Source organism: Lithobates pipiens, unplaced genomic scaffold (genome assembly GCF_037356315.1).
Source record: "Lithobates pipiens isolate NorthernLeopardFrog02 unplaced genomic scaffold, aLitPip1_a1.2 Scaffold_3, whole genome shotgun sequence".
NCBI lineage: Eukaryota > Metazoa > Chordata > Amphibia > Anura > Ranidae > Lithobates > Lithobates pipiens.
Window position 1 is genome coordinate 281,885,328 of NW_027507790.1, and position 19,353 is coordinate 281,904,680.

The 19,353-nt window shown below is 49.8% G+C and overlaps 1 protein-coding gene across 3 annotated transcripts in view; it reads left to right on the forward strand.

Annotated features, from left to right (window-relative positions):
- Positions 1 to 18,257, forward strand: part of MARK4 (microtubule affinity regulating kinase 4) — a 115,509-nt gene extending 97,252 nt beyond the window's left edge. For 2 of the 3 annotated variants that reach the window (XM_077463196.1, XM_077463197.1), the window contains exons 14-16: positions 2,336 to 2,415; positions 13,177 to 13,221; positions 13,325 to 13,528. In XM_077463196.1, the coding sequence (XP_077319322.1) occupies positions 2,336 to 2,415; positions 13,177 to 13,221; positions 13,325 to 13,389 (190 nt within the window). In that variant the 3' untranslated portion in view covers positions 13,390 to 13,528. Of the gene's footprint in view, positions 1 to 2,335; positions 2,416 to 13,176; positions 13,222 to 13,324 lie in introns of all 3 variants that reach the window. The other variant, XM_077463195.1, reaches the window with a different exon arrangement.
- Positions 18,258 to 19,353: the final 1,096 nt, after the last annotated feature.

Consider the following 19,353-nt stretch of genomic DNA (forward strand, 5'->3'; position numbering starts at 1 on the left):
AGTTGAATAGAATGTTGGCTGTGCACGGTATGACAATTGAATAGAATGTTGGCTGTGCACGGTATGACAATTAAATAGAATGTTGGCTGTGCACGGTATGACAGTTGAATAGAATGTTGGCTGTGCACGGTATGACAATTAAATAGAATGTTGGCTGTGCACGGTATGACAGTTGAATAGAATGTTGGCTGTGCACGGTATGACAGTTGAATAGAACGTATTGGCTGTGCACGGTATGACAGTTGAATAGAATGTTGGCTGTGCACGGTATGACAGTTGAATAGAACGTATTGGCTGTGCACGGTATGACAGTTGAATAGAATGTTGGCTGTGCACGGTATGACAATTGAATAGAATGTTGGCTGTGCACGGTATGACAGTTGAATAGGTTGTGTTGGCTGTGCACGGTATGACAGTTGAATAGAATGTTGGCTGTGCACGATATGACAGTTGAATAGAATGTTGGCTGTGCACGGTATGACAGTTGAATAGAATGTTGGCTGTGCACGGTATGACAGTTGAATAGAATGTTGGCTGTGCACGGTATGACAGTTGAATAGAACGTATTGGCTGTGCACGGTATGACAGTTGAATAGAATGTTGGCTGTGCACGATATGACAGTTGAATAGAATGTTGGCTGTGCACGATATGACAGTTGAATAGAATGTTGGCTGTGCACGATATGACAGTTGAATAGAATGTTGGCTGTGCACGGTATGACAGTTGAATAGAATGTTGGCTGTGCACGATATGACAGTTGAATAGAATGTTGGCTGTGCACGGTATGACAGTTGAATAGAATGTTGGCTGTGCACGGTATGACAGTTGAATAGAATGTTGGCTGTGCACGATATGACAGTTGAATAGAATGTTGGCTGTGCACGGTATGACAGTTGAATAGAACGTATTGGCTGTGCACGGTATGACAGTTGAATAGAATGTTGGCTGTGCACGGTATGACAGTTGAATAGAATGTTGGCTGTGCACGGTATGACAGTTGAATAGAACGTATTGGCTGTGCACGGTATGACAGTTGAATAGAATGTTGGCTGTGCACGATATGACAGTTGAATAGAATGTTGGCTGTGCACGGTATGACAGTTGAATAGGATGTTGGCTGTGCACGGTATGACAGTTGAATAGAATGTTGGCTGTGCACGGTATGACAGTTGAATAGAATGTTGGCTGTGCACGGTATGACAGTTGAATAGAATGTTGGCTGTGCACGGTATGACAGTTGAATAGAATGTTGGCTGTGCACGGTATGACAATTGAATAGAATGTTGGCTGTGCACGGTATGACAGTTGAATAGAATGTTGGCTGTGCACGGTATGACAGTTGAATAGAATGTTGGCTGTGCACGGTATGACAATTGAATAGAATGTTGGCTGTGCACGATATGACAGTTGAATAGAATGTTGGCTGTGCACGGTATGACAGTTGAATAGAATGTTGGCTGTGCACGGTATGACAGTTGAATAGAATGTTGGCTGTGCACGGTATGACAGTTGAATAGAATGTTGGCTGTGCACGGTATGACAATTGAATAGAATGTTGGCTGTGCACGGTATGACAGTTGAATAGAATGTTGGCTGTGCACGGTATGACAGTTGAATAGAATGTTGGCTGTGCACGGTATGACAATTGAATAGAATGTTGGCTGTGCACGGTATGACAGTTGAATAGAATGTTGGCTGTGCACGGTATGACAGTTGAATAGAATGTTGGCTGTGCACGGTATGACAGTTGAATAGAATGTTGGCTGTGCACGGTATGACAATTGAATAGAATGTTGGCTGTGCACGGTATGACAATTAAATAGAATGTTGGCTGTGCACGGTATGACAGTTGAATAGAATGTTGGCTGTGCACGATATGACAGTTGAATAGGTTGTGTTGGCTGTGCACGATATGACAGTTGAATAGAATGTTGGCTGTGCACGATATGACAGTTGAATAGAATGTTGGCTGTGCACGATATGACAGTTGAATAGAATGTTGGCTGTGCACGATATGACAGTTGAATAGAATGTTGGCTGTGCACGGTATGACAGTTGAATAGAATGTTGGCTGTGCACGGTATGACAGTTGGGCTATGTGGTAGGTGCTGGTCGGGGTCCGGCGCTCTCCATGGATGTGATGTCATTGGACGGTGTGGCGGGTCGGAGTTTTGCAGTCAGAGATTGGCAGTCGTCTCGCTCCCCTCCCCCTCCTGTGTCTGAATAACTTTTACTTTTTTCTTTCATTTGTCTTCAGATTATTTTCTTCCCTCTTCTGACTCCACCCCTTTCTGTCTCCTTTTCTATTTCACTCTCCTCTCCTCTCCTCTCCAGGGTCGCTCTCGACCCGTCTAAGAGACAGGCGTCCCACCGCTGTGTGTCTGGAGTGTCCCTCCCTCAGGACAGCAAGATCAGTAAGTGTCTAACCCTCCTCTCTGCTAATATCACCCTCCTCTCCACTAATACAACCCTCCTCTCTGCTAATATCACCCTCCTCTCCAACACTTGTCTCCAACACTCGTCTCTAACACTCGTCTCCACTCATCTCTAACACTCCTTCTCCTCCTGAACTCTCTTTCTAACCTTCTCTCTCCTCTGATGGAAGGCTGTGATCTCACTCCAAGTCTTACTGACCCGACTCTCTCCTCTAAAAACTCTGCCACAGAGTGTCAGATTTGTGTGTCCTCCACACACCCGACAACCCCGGATCCCGATCGTTCCTTCTCACCACTGACAATCGCTGTGTGCAGATCATGTGACGTCCTCCCTCAGTGCCCACATTTTACTATATGTGTAGAAAGAGATTTCATTGACTCATTTATTGTCTCATTCATTGGTTCATTGATTAGCTCACTCGTTGTATCATTCATTGGCTTATTGACTCATTTATTGTCTCATTTATTGGCTCATTCATTGTCTCATTGATTGTCTCATTCATTGTCTCATTCATTGACTCATTGATTGTCTCATTCATTGGCTTATTGGCTCATTGATTGTCTCATTCATTGACTCATTCATTGTCTCATTCATTGGCTTATTGGCTCATTCATTGTCTCATTGATTGTCTCATTCATTGACTCATTGATTAGTTCATTCATTGGCTTATTGTCTCATTCATTGGTTCATTGATTAGCTCATTCGTTGTATCAATTATTGGCTTATTGGCTCATTGATTGTCTCATTCATTGTCTCATTCATTGTCTCATTGATTAGCTCATTCATTGTCTCATTCATTGACTCATTGATTGTCTCATTCATTGGCTTATTGTCTCATTGATTGTCTCATTCATTGTCTCATTCATTGACTCATTCATTGTCTCATTCATTGGCTCATTGATTGTCTCATTGATTGTCTCATTCATTGACTCATTGATTAGTTCATTCATTGGCTTATTGTCTCATTCATTGGTTCATTGATTAGCTCATTCATTGTATCATTCATTGGCTTATTGGCTCATTGATTGTCTCATTGATTGTCTCATTCATTGTCTCATTGATTAGCTCATTCATTGTCTCATTCATTGACTCATTGATTGTCTCATTCATTGGCTTATTGGCTCATTCATTGTCTCATTCATTGTCTCATTCATTGACTCATTCATTGTCTCATTCATTGGCTTATTGGCTCATTCATTGTCTCATTGATTGTCTCATTGATTGTCTCATTCATTGACTCATTGATTAGTTCATTCATTGGCTTATTGTCTCATTCATTGGTTCATTGATTAGCTCATTCATTGTATCATTCATTGGCTTATTGGCTCATTGATTGTCTCATTCATTGTCTCATTGATTAGCTCATTCATTGTCTCATTCATTGACTCATTCATTGTCTCATTCATTGGCTTATTGGCTCATTCATTGTCTCATTCATTGTCTCATTCATTGACTCATTGATTGTCTCATTCATTGGCTTATTGGCTCATTGATTGTCTCATTGATTGTCTCATTCATTGACTCATTCATTGTCTCATTCATTGGCTTATTGGCTCATTCATTGGCTTATTGGCTCATTGATTGTCTCATTGATTGTCTCATTCATTGGTGGACATTTATTACAAAGCTCTTGGGAAGAAACGCAGAGACTGCCTTTGCTGAGGTCTCAGTGTTGCCGGTTGCCTGGCTGTTATGCTGATCCTCTGGCTTCTGTATATGTTTTGCTGCTGACCTGCAGATCAGGGCTTCTGACCTCCCTGATATGTGGGGTGATAACAGCCAGGCGAGTAGCATTTTGAGAGGAAGATCAGCAGTTGCGGCCGCGTATCTCCAGGAGGATTGTAATTCCCGGATCAGAGGCGCCGTGTTCTGGATGAACCTTGCTCTTTCCTATTCATTCACCCGCCATATTGTCACTTTGTATCTTCTGTAGAAATGATTTTGGGGTCAGTGGAGGGGGTTGGTGGAGGGGGTTGGTGGAGGGGGTTGGTGGAGGGGGTTGGTGGAGGGGTTGGTGGAGGGGGTTGGTGGAGGGGGTTGGTGGAGGGGGTTGGTGGAGGGGGTTGGTGGAGGGGTTGGTGGAGGGGGTTGGTGGAGGGGGTTGGTGGAGGGGGTTGGTGGAGGGGGTTGGTGGAGGGGTTGGTGGAGGGGTTGGTGGAGGGGGTTGGTGGAGGGGGTTGGTGGAGGGGTTGGTGGAGGGGGTTGGTGGGATCTCTGATGGTTGTGAAGTGCGTAGCAGACAATGACATCGGGATCCGGAGGATTCCTCCAGTCCTGTACTGGGCCCCAGTATACACAAGTCATGGTACTTCCCGCCACATATATCCATCAGCATCATCCCACCAGAAGATAATGAGGCCTCCAGCATTTTATCGCATCCAGCGCGTTGCGCCACACGGCAATGCATCACAGTATGCTGCAACGCATGTCATTTCAATGCAAAGCTATGCGTCTCATTAAAATAAGAGTAAAGATCGACATTAAAATCTTACATAAAAGTACATTATGAGATACAGGTTGAGTATTTAGGTTCATGAGGATGTCCAAATAAGGAGGGGGATGGGAGACAGAAGGTCCACCAAAACCACCAGGTTAACGGAGAGGCTTAACAGATCCTACAGAGCCACCCAAAGAACCATATTGGATGTCCAACTAAGGGGGGGGGGGGGGGGGGGAGAGACAGAAGGTCCACCAAAACCACCAGGTTAATAGAGAGGCTTAAGATCCTACAGAACCACCCGAAGAACCTTATATTGGATGTCCAACTAAGGGGGGGGGGCAAGACAGAAGGTCCACCAAAACCACCAGGTTAACGGAGAAGCTTAACAGATCCTACATAGCCACCCGAAGAACCTTACATTGGATGTCCAACTGGGGGGGGGGGGGGAGGAGGAGACAGAAGGTCCACCAAAACCACCAGGTTAATAGAGAGACTTAACAGATCCTACATAGCCACCCAAAGAACCTTACATTGGATGTCCAACTGGGGGGGGTGGGGGCAAGACAGAAGGTCCACCAAAACCAACAGGTTAATAGAGAGGCTTAAGATCCTACAGAACCACCCGAAGAACCTTACATTGGATGTCCAACAAAGAGGGGAGGGGACAAGACAGAAGGTCCACCAAAACCACCAGGTTAACGGAGAAGCTTAACAGGTCCTACAGAGCCACCCGAAGAACCTTACATCGGAAGCCGGGATCAGATGAGACCCGAAATGTCAACCTGATAAAACCTAATGAAATTGTGAACGGAAGACCAGGGGGAGACTTTACAAGCACCCCTTTAACACCCCAAAGGCAGTATAGCACCTCCAGAGGCAGGCTAGCATTTCACCCAATGGCTGAGTCCATGGCTAAAATAGGGGACCGAGAAAGAATATTGGGCAGCAGTCACTTTTTTATTGCGAACAGTTCAGGAGGTGAGGTTTGGGGTTGGTCCCAGATGCTGTAGCAGATCACTTCCAGACTCTCCAGATCAATGTCTAGCTTCACAGTATCAGAACCTCGAGGATGACCCGGCAACACTGGGAGCACGTTCCCAAATTTCAGTGCGTCCTCCAAGCGAGTCACCAGGCCCTTCTGGGAGACCGGGCTTTCTCCTGCCGCTCTCCGGCAAGGGGCCTCCCTCTTGGCACACCTTCCTCCAGACCAGGAAGAACAGCTTCAGAACCTCTACAGCACACAAAACAGGCTAGTGGGCCTAACAGCAAAGCTCCACCCAACAGCACCTCCCTAGGCGTCAGGGGAAGAGAGCGGCCTGTCCTAAATGTTTATTTCCTCCCCCAGCATGCACCAGTGGCCTAAACCTATATTCATAACATGCGTTTTATTTGTAAAATCTCATACTATGACCAGTGATAGCGGGGACATCTACTGGTGACAGTGAGAAATCACAAGCCAACTTAAAGCGGAGTTCCCGGATTTTTTTTTGTTTAGTAAAAGTCAGCAGCTAAAAAAAGTGTAGCTGCTGACTTTTAATAAACAGACACTCACCTGTCCCGGGGTCCAACGATGCGGCCGCACGGAGCCTCGCTTCTCTTCCCCTCCTCTCCGCGGTGCTTCCATTGAAACTGCGGCAGCTTGAGGCTTCACGGCCGGGCATGCACTGTGCATGCGCGAGTTGCGCTGTGCTCTCCGAGTGGACAGGCAATCTTCTGGGACCTGCCACGTGTCCCAGAAGATTGCCGAGAGGGAGGGGCCACCTAAGGGGAGATGAGGAGTCTCCTAGGTGGGCCCGTAGTCAGAAGCAGGACGTGGGACCCACCCCCCCCCCCAAAAAAAAAAAAATGACATGCCAATTGTGGTATGTAAGGGGGAAAGGAGTGCTTAAAGCGGAAGTTCCACTTTTGGGTGAAACGCCGCTTTAAGCTTAACCCTTTCATGACTAAGCCTATTTTTGGCATTTGGTGTTTACAAGTTAAAATCCATATTTTTTGCTAGAAAATTACCTGGAACCCCCAAACATTATATATATTTTTTTTAGCAGAGACTTTTTTAGCAGCGATTGTTGCAATATTTTATGTCACACGGTATTTGCAAAGCGGGCTTATAAACGCAACTTTTTGGGAAAAGGGACACTTTCATGAATTAAAAAAAAAAAAAAACAGTAAAATTAGCCCAATTTTTTTGCACAATTTGAAAGATAATGTTACGCCGAGTAAATAGATACCAAACACGTCACACTTTATAATCGCACGCACTTGTGGAATGACGACAAAATATGGTACCTAAAAATCTCAATAGGCGACGCTTTAAATTTTTTTTACAGGGTTACCAGGTTACAGCGGAGGTCTAGTGCTAGAATTATTGCTCTCGCTCTGACGATCGCGGCGATACCTCACATGTGTGATTTGAACACCGTTTACATACGCGGGCACGACTTCCGTATGCGTTTTCTTTGCTTCGCGAGCTCGCGGGGACGGCGGGCGCTTTAAAATTTTTTCTTCTTTTTTTTTAAATTTATTTAAAAAAAACTAAATTGTTTAAAAAAAAAAAAAAAAAATTGATCACTTTTATTGCTGTCACAAGGAATGTAAACATCCCTTGTGACAGTAATAGGTGGTGACAGGTACTCTTTATGGAGGGATCAGAGGTCTAAAAGACCCCCCCACCCCTCCTTTACACTTCAATGTATTCAGATCGCCGAAAACGGCGATTCTGAATACCGTATATCTTTTTAAAAGCGGCGCCATTGGCAGCCGAGTAAACGGGAAGTGACGTCATGACGTCGCTTCTGTGTTTACTATGAGGAGACTGGAACGAAGCCGATTACGGCTTTCGTTACAGTTCCTCCCCAGCAGCCGGAGGCAGCGGACATGGAATCGGTGCTCCCGATCGAGCGGGAGCACCGGTAACAGCGGCGGGAGGGGGGGACGTCCCCTTCCGCTCCTCCGGCATAACAGCTTTTAGCCGCATCGGTTGTTATTGCTGGATAGCCAATCGCCTGCTGAAAAAAACGGTACCGGGATGATCCCCCAGGTGCGGGCATCATCCCGGTATACCCCCCTGAAGCGAAGTACGCACATCTGCGTACGCTCGGTGGGAAGGGGTTAAGGAAAAAACAGGTGAAACCCATACAAGCAGTGTGAGATAACTACAGACCAGCCAAAAACAACACTGACAAAAAGGACCCTGTTTAGGAAAAGGGGCTACGCATACGTCTCACGCTGAAAAGCCCATGAAGCACTAACACAGCTGTTGCTTTGACAGGGACAGGGGGAACTTGGCCCTCAAAGCCTTAAGCTTGACTGATGAGCAGATGCAACCACCTGGCAGCGGAGAAAGGAGAAGCGGCTGTCCCCATGCAACAACACCCACCACATTCAGACAATGGAGGGGCATCTTCTGCAGAGAGACAGTAGTACAATGTTCTGGAAGGAAGAAACCACCTTGAGCAGAAAAGAGGCCCGGGCCTCAAAAAAACCTTGTCCTCGCATAGCACAAGAAAGGGGTTGAAGACCATCAACTCAGAAACTCGACCTGCAGAAATAATTGTAATGAGATAGGAAAACTTTTGAGTAAGAACAAGAGGGACGCCCCTCATAGGTCCAAAGAGTGGACTTTAAAGAGCCAACAAAACCAGGATGAAATTGCCACAGACATTGTTCTTCTTGAATATTTCACTGGGATATCTACAAGTCGAACAATGGAAGCTCCCCCTCCTGCATGGAGATCTTGACTAGGGTATGGTACACAGCGGGTCTCCAAATTTTATCCTTGATGGTACTCGAGGCTTAATACTAATCCAAACCAGACTGGAAAATCAAACAGAATTCATCCTACAGGGAACTTCCTGTCCAAGAGAAATATGCCGTAGTAGACTTACGAGAAGTCATTTTCCTAACTTTAAAGAACAAATTCGATAGACCCCCTTCATCGCTCAGCACCTGGGCTTCAAAGGCCAAGCTGGAAAAGCCAGAGATTGAGAAGCAGGTTGGAAAACCGGCCCTTGGGAGAGAAGATCTTAATACGTCGAGAGGCCCCACTGAGGATCCACTAGGAATGTGGCATGGTCCACGTACCAAAACCCCCAGTTCAGTGAGATGAAAATGACCGGAATGCTCCCCATCTCCATCCTGTGGAAAATAAAACCTTAGGCCGCGTACACACAGGCGGATTGTCCGCCCAACTAAGTTCGTCAGACAATCCGACAGACAGTCCGTCCAACATTTGAATGAACGGACCACACACGATGAACAGACAGTCCGCTGAAAGCTTGCGCGATGACGTGTACGGCACGTACGACGGGACTAGAAATACGACGTCCAATACTCAGCAATGCAACCTTCGGCGTGTAAATCCTTTCTGAGCATGCGCCATACTTAGTCCGTCCAACTTGCCTACTCACGAGCGGACTGTCCGCTGAAACCAAGTTTGGACGGACAATATTACGGAAATTCCGAAAGACTTAGTCCGCCAGACTGTCCGCTGAAACCAAGTTTGGACGGATAAAATTACGGAAATTCCGAAAGACTTAGTCCGCCAGACTGTCCGCTGAAAAAGTCCGCTGAAGCCCACACACGAGCGGACTGTCCGCTGAAACACGGTTCAGCGGACTAAGTTGGGCAGACAATCCGCCCGTGTGTACGCGGCCTTAGAAAGGGCTTCTAGCCTTGTATTCACTGGGTCTCCAACCCCTCTCCGCCCCAAAGATGGCTACAGCACGGCTCTCAAGTTCTAGGAGGGTGTCTATGGATGTCCTCCCAGAACCACTTCTCCAGGGGGCCACGCATCGGGCACGCTCTGTGGGCAGGAAGGGGGTGAAAGTGTCTGGTATTGAAGGGGTTAAATACAGGGATGTGCTCAACGGGGACAGTCAGGGTCTTGTTAGGGCAGGAAATGTCCACAAGTTTAACAGAGAACTTCTGCAGGAACCCTCCATGAGGTATTGCTGGGCAAAATACTTAGGAGGATCAAAGACCTTTTCCAGGTTGGACCAATCACTGTACAGAACCCCATGTAATAGGGAATGCTCCTGAAAAGCATGCACAGGTTGAGGACTTTTTAGAGGACGGAGGTCGGTGACTTTAGGTGTAGCCAATATAGGTAGATCTAGGCGTGTATGGACTGTGTAATAAGGACTGAGGTGACATTCTTACGTTTAGGAGTCATGTTTGCAGACATCGACTCCTCATGAACTCGGTGAGGATAAAGTCCAATCCTCCTCGTCCTCGTCTGACTGTGCAGCTGCAGCCCCAGGGAATGCAGAGGAGGAGAGGGTGTGGAACCACGCCTGGGGCCCCTGCATTCGGAGTCACCTCTCATGGCTGCAAGATAGTATCTGAGAATTCTTCCCTGAACAATACCGGGGAAGGGTTAGCCCCGGAAGAGGAGTGCTGGGAGTGATCCCAGCAATCGGTGTCAGGTCCTATGGAGCTGACACTGCAAGCCCCCCGGTACCATTAAAGGATTGTATGCTGCCAAGACCCACGTAGTACGCATGTATCTGAGGGAGCCCCACACTAATGCAGAAATAGGATGTGGTAATGCCGCCTGTGGCTTGTCACTGGATGGAGCAGGTAGCCCAAGTACTGGATCAGAGGCTCAGCTATGCTGAGGGGTGGTGGGAGAAGCTGTGCTGACCCATGTGTGCTCTGGAAATCACACATGTGACCCTCAGAAAGGAGGCCATGTAGATGTAGTAGGGGAGCCCAAATGTTGTGTGTGACCCTCAGGATGGAGGCCATGTAGATGTGGTAGGGGAGCATAAATGGTGTGTGTGTGACCCTCAGGAAGGAGGCCATGTAGATGTAGTAGTGGAGCCCAAATTGTGTGTGTGACCCTCAGAAAGGAGGCCATGTAGATGTGGTAGGGGAGCCCAGATGGTGTGTGTGTCCCTCAGGAAGAAGGCCATGTAGATGTAGTAGGGGAGCCCAAATGGTGTGTGTGACCCTCAGGAAGGAGGCCATGTAGATGCGGTAGGGGAGCATAAATGGTGTGTGTGACCCTCAGGAAGAAGGCCACGTAGATGTGGTAGGGGAGCCCAGATGGTGTGTGTGGGACCCTCAGGAAGAAGGCAATGTAGGTGCGGCAAGGGAGCCCAAATGGTATGCGTGACCCTCAGGAAGGTGACATTCTTACGTTTAGGAGTCATGTTTGCAGACTGCGACTCCTCATGAACTCAGTGAGGATAAAGTCCAATCCTCCTCGTCCTCGTCTGACTGTGCAGCTGCAGCCCCAGGGAATGCAGAGGAGGAGAGGGTGTGGAACCACGCCTAGGGCCCCTGCATTCGGAGTCACCTCTCATGGCTGTAAGATAGTATCTGAGAATTCCGTGAACAATTCTGGGGAAGGGTTAGCCCCGGAAGAGGAGTGCTGGGAGTGATCCCAGCAATCGGTGTCAGGTCCTATAGAGCTTACACTGCAAGCCCCCCAGTACCATTAAAGGATTGTATGCTGCCAAGACCCACGTAGTACGCATGTATCTGAGGGAGCCCCACACTAATGCAGAAATAGGATGTGGTAATGCCGCCTGTGGCTTGTCACTGGATGGAGCAGGTAGCCCAAGTACTGGATCAGAGGCTCGGATATGCTGAGGGGTGGTGGGAGAAGCTGTGCTGACCCATGTGTGCTCTGAAAATGACACATGTGACCCTCAGGAAGGAGGCCATGTAGATGTAGTAGGGGAGCCCAAATGGTGTGTGGGACCCTCAGGAAGGAGGCCATGTAAATATGGTAGGGGAGCCCAAATGGTGCGTGGGACCCTCAGGAAGGAGGCCATGTAGATATATTAGTGAAGCATAAATGGTGTGTGTGTCCCTCAGGAAGGAGGCCATGTAGATACAGTAGGGAAGACCATATGGTGCCTGTGACCCTCAGGAAGGAGGCCATGTAAATATGGTAGGGGAGCCCAAATGGTGCGTGGGACCCTCAGGATGGAGACCATGTAGATGCGGTAGGGGAGCCCAAATGGTGCGTGGGACCCTCAGGATGGAGACCATGTAGATGCGGTAGGGGAGCCCAAATGGTATGCGTGACCCTCAGGATGGAGACCATGTAGATGCGGTAGGGGAGCCCAAATGGTATGCATGACCCTCAGGATGGAGACCATGTAGATGCGGTAGGGGAGCCCAAATGGTATGCGTGACCCTCAGGAAGGAGGCCATGTAGATGCGGTACGGGAGCCCAAATGGTGCGTGTGACCCTCAGGAAGGAGGCCATGTAGATACAGTAGGGAAGACCATATGGTGCCTGTGACCCTCAGGAAGGAGGCCGTGTGGACGCAGTAGGGGCACCCAGCTGAAGCCGGGCATAATGGCACACCCAAACTCCTGTAAGATCAAGCCCTAATTGACCACGGTGGAGGTGCTCTCCATACTGATCAGGTTATAAATGGAGGCAGGGTCAAGGGTGCATGCCCCTTCCAATCAGTCTTCACCCCTCCATTGAGCATACTCCCTCCAATCAGTCTTCACCCCTCCATTAGGCATGCCGCATCCAATCAGTCTTCACCCCTCCATTGGGCATGCCCCATCCATTCAGTCTTCACCCCTCCATTGGGCATGCCCCATCCATTCAGTCTTCACCCCTCCATTGGGCATGCCCCATCCAATCAGTCTTCACCCTTCCATTGGGCATGCCCCCTCCAATCAGCCTTCACCCCTCCACTGGGACAGACTTCCACCAGCCGGGGCGCATATTGCACCATAGGTACCCAGGGGAGTATCTATAGAGAGTGAAGACACATTACAGGCGGGCTCCTGCCTCTTCTTCTCAGTGGTGCTCAGGTTCTGAAGATGGCAGCATAATCCAATGTACAATAAACACAAACCCACCTACACCCACCGTAGGGCCTGTGACTACCCAACACTTTGTATTTCCCCGCATTGGGTGCAGGAGCACCTACAGTCCTGGCAATGATCTAGACACCTAGACACATCCCCATCGATATGAGCTCCTCCCGGGAACTGTATTGAACACGCCCCCTGGGGCAGATATAACACCCATAAAACACAGCAGGGTGATAGGCTTATCTAGGAGATAGGATTTATGACCCCCCCCCCCCCCCCGCCATAGCCATCCTGCTGGGTAATATACGAGGGGTCTTCAAAAAGTCCAACGAATATATAGAAGTGTGGAAACGTTTTAAGGAACCCTCGTATAAAGGGCCCAATGACTTGACATTGTGCCCCTGATGGTGAGGAACCTTTTCAGTAGGTTGGATTTTGCACCAGAAGGTGATTTCAGATTTGACGGTTGTCTATTGGTGACGTTGAACCTTCGTATTTTTTTTTTTTTCAGGGTCACAGACGAATCTGAGGGAGTCGGGAGACCTCAGGTCACAGGGTGAGTGTGCCGCCATCTTTCTTGGATCATGAATGCCGTGTTTGTTGGTGGTCTCATGTTTGCGCTCACACCCCCCTCCCCCCCTCTCTCTCTTCCTCCGCAGTAGCGATATACCTTGGTATAAAACGCCGACCCACTCCGGCCTGCTCAGACCTCCCAGGGATGTGAAGAAATCTGCCCGGCGTACCCCCTTGAATTTGCCAGCCCCCTCCACTGCTCCTGGTGAATCTTCCCCAGTGGGTAGACCACGCCCCTTACAGGGTAAGCTCCGCCCACTCGTCACTGTTGGGTCGCTGGGACTTTAAGAAAAAAAAAAAAAAAAGAAAAAAGGGAGGTCTACGCTCCGTGGAAATCCATTGAAACTCTGCTGTAACTTCTGAGAGCTGGAAAAGCCCCACCCTCGGGTCAGACACGTCCACTTTCTGCTGTTGGGATGTCGTGCCTTTTAAGATGGACACCCTCCTGGTCTGGATTGCCACGCCCACCGCGCGCTGTTGGAGCAGCCGCGGCGAAAAGAAGGGGGGGGGGGGAGGAGCTCATCCGCTTCAGCCCAGGAGACGCGGCCCGTTCATCTGTGCCATCCCCCACTTATGTATATTGAGAGGGCTGTGACCTGAAGAGGAAGAGCTGTGACATCACTGAGGGAGGGGTCTTCATGCTGAGACCCCTCCCCTGTACTTCCCACGAGGAACATGGACAGGAAAACATGCTGGATCAGTGTTATCTAATCCAATAATTAACACTTTCCTGAGAAGATTCCCCAGCCTGTAATCGTCCCCCCCCAACCCGAGCACTCAGAGATGAGCCTGCCCCTCAAGCCCCCCACTAGCCCCGCCTCCCCTAGCGTATGCGATATGTTAATGAGCCTCTTGGAACTCCATATTTTGAGTTCTGCATCCACAAAGAGTAACACAGATCTGACCCCCTCCCCCCCCCCCCATCTCCACACCCTATTAATCAGTTTGCTGGTGATTATTCTTCAGATGTCTATTGGATAATGTTTCCCTTTTATTAGGAATGGAATGTTGGCCTTCTTATGCCCCTCCCCTTGCGCTGCCCACTCACACCCATAGGTTGCTGGTCATGTGGGCGGGTCTGTATATATGTGCGGGTCACGCAAATTACCTTTTAAGTATTGGGGAGGGGATTGCCCTCTGGTCACCCACTGCTCTCCATACCCAACGCAACGCGCAATCCGGTAGCACGCTGAGGTGCACCCTGAGAGGATACTGTGAACCCAACACAGAAGAGCACACCTTCACACCTCCTGGTATTCGATCACCGTGTACGACCGCCACCACCACCCTACGTTCCACCACAGGATGTCCATCCCATGCGGTGTCTGGTCATAGGATACACTGGACGATCCCAATCACTAGACTCCATCCAATGGTAGATGATCACCTTGTATTATATCCAACCATACATCTCTCTGTATTATACCCAGTAGTCAGTCTAACACAGGATGTGCGGAATCTGATCTATAAACATGTATGTGGTAAGCACAAGTCTTCACAACACGCAATGGAATCGTACTGCATCCACTCTGCCCTATACTCCACATCCCTTACACATCATCATGCCTTATACCCATCACTCACTACACTCCTCATCCCTTTCCCATCGCTCTCCACTCCTCATCCCTTACCCATCATCCCTTACCCATCATCATCCCTTACCCATCATCACGCCTTACCCATCATCATGCCTTACCCATCGCTCTCTACACTCCTCATCCCTTACCCATCATCATGCCTTATACCCATCACTCACTACACTCCTCATCCCTTTCCCATCGCTCTCCACTCCTCATCCCTTACCCATCATCCCTTACCCATCATCATGCCTTACCCATCGCTCTCTACACTCCTCATCCCTTACCCATCATCATGCCTTATACCCATCACTCACTACACTCCTCATCCCTTACCCATCATCCCTTACCCATTGCTCTCTACACTCCTCGTCCCTTACCCATCACTCTCCACACTCCTCATCCCTTACCCATCGCTCTCCACACTCCTCATCCCTTACCCATCGCTCTCTACACTCCTCATCCCTTACCCATTGCTCTCCACACTTCTCATCCCTTACCCATCGCTCTCTACACTCCTCATCCCTTACCCATCGCTCTCTACACTCCTCATCCCTTACCCATTGCTCTCCACACTTCTCATCCCTTACCCATCGCTCTCTACACTCCTCATCCCTTACCCATCGCTCTACACTCCTCATCCCTTACCCATCGCTCTACACTCCTCATCACTTACCCATCATTATGCCTTACCCATCACTCATTACACTCCTCATCCCTTACCCATCGCTCTCCACACTCCTCATCCCTTACCCATCATCATGCCTTACCCATTGCTCTCTACACTCCTCATCCCTTACCCATCGCTCTCCACACTCCTCATCCCTTACCCATCATCATGCCTTACCCATTGCTCTCTACACTCCTCATCCCTTACCCATCATCATCCCTTACCCATCACTCTCTACACTCCACATCCCTTACCCATCATCATCCCTTACCCATCATCCCTTACCCATCGCTCTCTACACTCCACATCCCTTACCCATCATCATCCCTTACCCATCGCTTCCTTCGCTCCTCATCCCTTACCCATCATCCCTTACCCATCGCTCTCTACACTCCTCATCCCTTACCCATCATCATGCCTTACCCATCACTCATTACACTCATCATCCCTTACCCATCACTCTCCACACTCCTCATCCCTTACCCATCGCTCTCCACACTCCTCATCCCTTTCCCATCGCTCTCCACTCCTCATCCCTTACCCATCTTCCCTTACCCATCATCATGCCTTACCCATCGCTCTCTACACTCCTCATCCCTTACCCATCGCTCTCCACACTCCTCATCCCTTACTCATAATCCCTTACCCATTGCTCTCTACACTCCTCATCCCTTACCCATCATCCTTTACCCATCATTCCTTACCCATCGCTCTCTACACTCCTCATCCCTTACCCATCATCCTTTACCCATTATTCCTTACCCATCGCTCTCCACACTCCTTATCCCTTACCTATCGCTCTCCGCACTCCTCATCCCTTACCCATCACTCTCTACTATCCTCATCCACTTTCTCTCCCCATCCTCTGTCCATTACTGGAATGGCATACAAATGGCTCTACAGTATTACACAGAGGGCGGTTGTGAGATGTGGTGACTGCGCTGTCGTCCTCCTTCCCTGGACCTGGCTTCAGTAATGGGTTGCTCCTCATCCGGTCAGATATGCTGCAAACTGTTAGGAGTTTGAAAAGACAGCGGGCAGGCGAAGGCCAAATGTCTGTCAATGTTTGTATTCATGTACAGGTCACCCTTCTCTCCGATGTCTTCACATTTACACCACAATTTCATGTCGCTCTCTGCTGGAGGTTCTGCTGATATCCACATTCCCTGATCTCATCATCTCACAGCAGCCTGCTCCGACTCCGCTCTGCTTACCGTAACCTGATGTCCCTTCCACCCCAAAACCAGATCCACATTATGAGCTTCCCCCTCCTCCCCCATACCCAAAATCAGCTCCACCATATGGGCTTCCCCCTCCTATCCCATACCCAAAACCAGCTCCACCCATATGGGCTTCCCCCTCCTATCCCATACCCAAAACCAGCTCCACCCATATGGGCTTCCCCCTCCTATCCCATACCCAAAACCAGCTCCACCCATATGGGCTTCCCCCTCCTATCCCATACCCAAAACCAGCTCCACCCATATGGGCTTCCCCCTCCTCCCCCATACCCAAAACCAGCTCCACCATATGGGCTTCCCCCTCCTATCCCATACCCAAACCAGCTCCACCCATATGGGCTTCCCCCTCCTATCCCATACCCAAAACCAGCTCACCCATATGGGCTTCCCCTCCTATCCCATACCCAAAACCAGCTCCACCCATATGGGCTTCCCCCTCCTATCCCATACCCAAAACCAGATCCACCATATGGGCTTCCCCCTCCTCCCCCATACCCAAAATCAGCTCCACCATATGGGCTTCCCCCTCCTACCCATACCCAAAACCAGCTCCACCCATATGGGCTTCCCCTCCTATCCCATACCCAAAACCAGCTCCACCCATATGGGCTTCCCCCTCCTATCCCATACCCAAAACCAGCTCCACCCATATGGGCTTCCCCCTCCTCCCCCATACCCAAAACCAGCTCCACCATATGAGCTTCCCCCTCCTCCCCCATACCCAAAACCAGCTCCACCATATGGGTTCCCCCCTCCTATCCCATACCCAAAACTAGCTCCACCATATGGGCTTCCCCCTCCTATCCCATACCCAAAGCCAGCTTTACCATATGGGCTTCACCCTCCTCCCCATCTTCAAAACCAGTTTCACCATATGGGCTTCCCCCTCCTCCCCATACCCAAAGCCAGCTTTACCATATGGGCTTCCCCCTCCTCCCATACCCAAAGCCAGCTTCACCATATGGGCTTCCCCCTCCTCCCCATACCCAAAGCCAGCTTTACCATATGGGCTTCCCCCTCCTCCCCATACCCAAAGCCAGCTTTACCATATGGGCTTCCCCCTCCTCCCCATACCCAAAGCCAGCTTTACCATATGGGCTTCCCCCTCCTCCCCATACCCAAAGCCAGCTTTACCATATGGGCTTCCCCCTCCTCCCCATACCCAAAGCCAGCTTCACCATATGGGCTTCCCCCTCCTCCCCATACCCAAAGCCAGCTTTACCATATGGACTTCCCCCTCCTCCCCATACCCAAAACCAGCTTCACCATATGGGCTTCCCCCTCCTCCCCATACCCAAAGCCAGCTTTACCATATGGGCTTCCCCCTCCTCCCCATACCCAAAGCCAGCTTCACCATATGGGCTTCCCCCTCCTCCCCATACCCAAAGCCAGCTTTACCATATGGGCTTCCCCCTCCTCCCCATACCCAAAGCCAGCTTTACCATATGGGCTTCCCCCTCCTCCCCATACCCAAAGCCAGCTTTACCATATGGGCTTCCCCCTCCTCCCCATACCCAAAGCCAGCTTTACCATATGGGCTTCCCCTCCTCCCCATACCCAAAGCCAGCTTCACCATATGGGCTTCCCCCTCCTCCCCATACCCAAAGCCAGCTTTACCATATGGGCTTCCCCTCCTCCCCATACCCAAAGCCAGCTTTACCATATGGGCTTCCCCCTCCTCCCCATACCCAAAGCAGCTTCACCATATGGGCTTCCCCCTCCTCCCCATACCCAAAGCCAGCTTTACCATATGGGCTCCCCCCTCCTCCCATACCCAAAACCAGCTTCACCATATGGGCTTCACCCTCCTCCCCATCTTCAAAACCAGCTTCACCATATGGGCTTCCCCCCTCCTCCCCCATACCCAAAACCAGCTTCACCATATGGGCTTCCCCCTCCTCCCCATACCCAAAACCAGCTTCACCATATGGACTTCCCCCTCCTCCCCATACCCAAAACCAGCTTCACCATATGGGCTTCCCCCTCCTCCCCATACCCAAAACCAGCTTCACCATATGGACTTCCCCCTCCTCCCCATACCCAAAACCAGCTTCACCATATGAGCTTCCCCCTCCTATCACATATCCAAAACTAGCTCCACCATATGGGCTTCCCCCTCCTCCCCCATACCCAAAATCAGCTCCACCATATGGGCTTCCCCCATACCCAAAATCAGCTCCACAATATGGGTTCCCCCCTCCTATCCCATACCCAAAGCCAGCTTCCCCATATGGACTTCCCCCTCCTCCCCCATACCCAGCTGTATGCCCTCTGTACTGCCCCCACATACCGGCACCACATGCACTTTGTTGGTGCAGAGGACAATGCTGGAGTGCAGTGACCAGATTTCACCATTATACGGTCAGAACAAGGAAATTATTCTGATTGGCTGCTGTGGTTTCTGCGCTCCAAATCAGAGGCAATCTGTAAGCCTTACAATCAATTACCCCCCCCCCCCAAACTCCATGTGCATACAAGTGACCCCAGAACAGCCCACATACACTGGTCACGCGTGGTCAGCGGTACACGTCCTCTTACTCATGTTTTATACACAGAACTCCCGGCATCCTGTGCAAACTCCACCTCTGTCCACATCTTCCTGTCTGATTATTGCTCCGGCCGCAGCA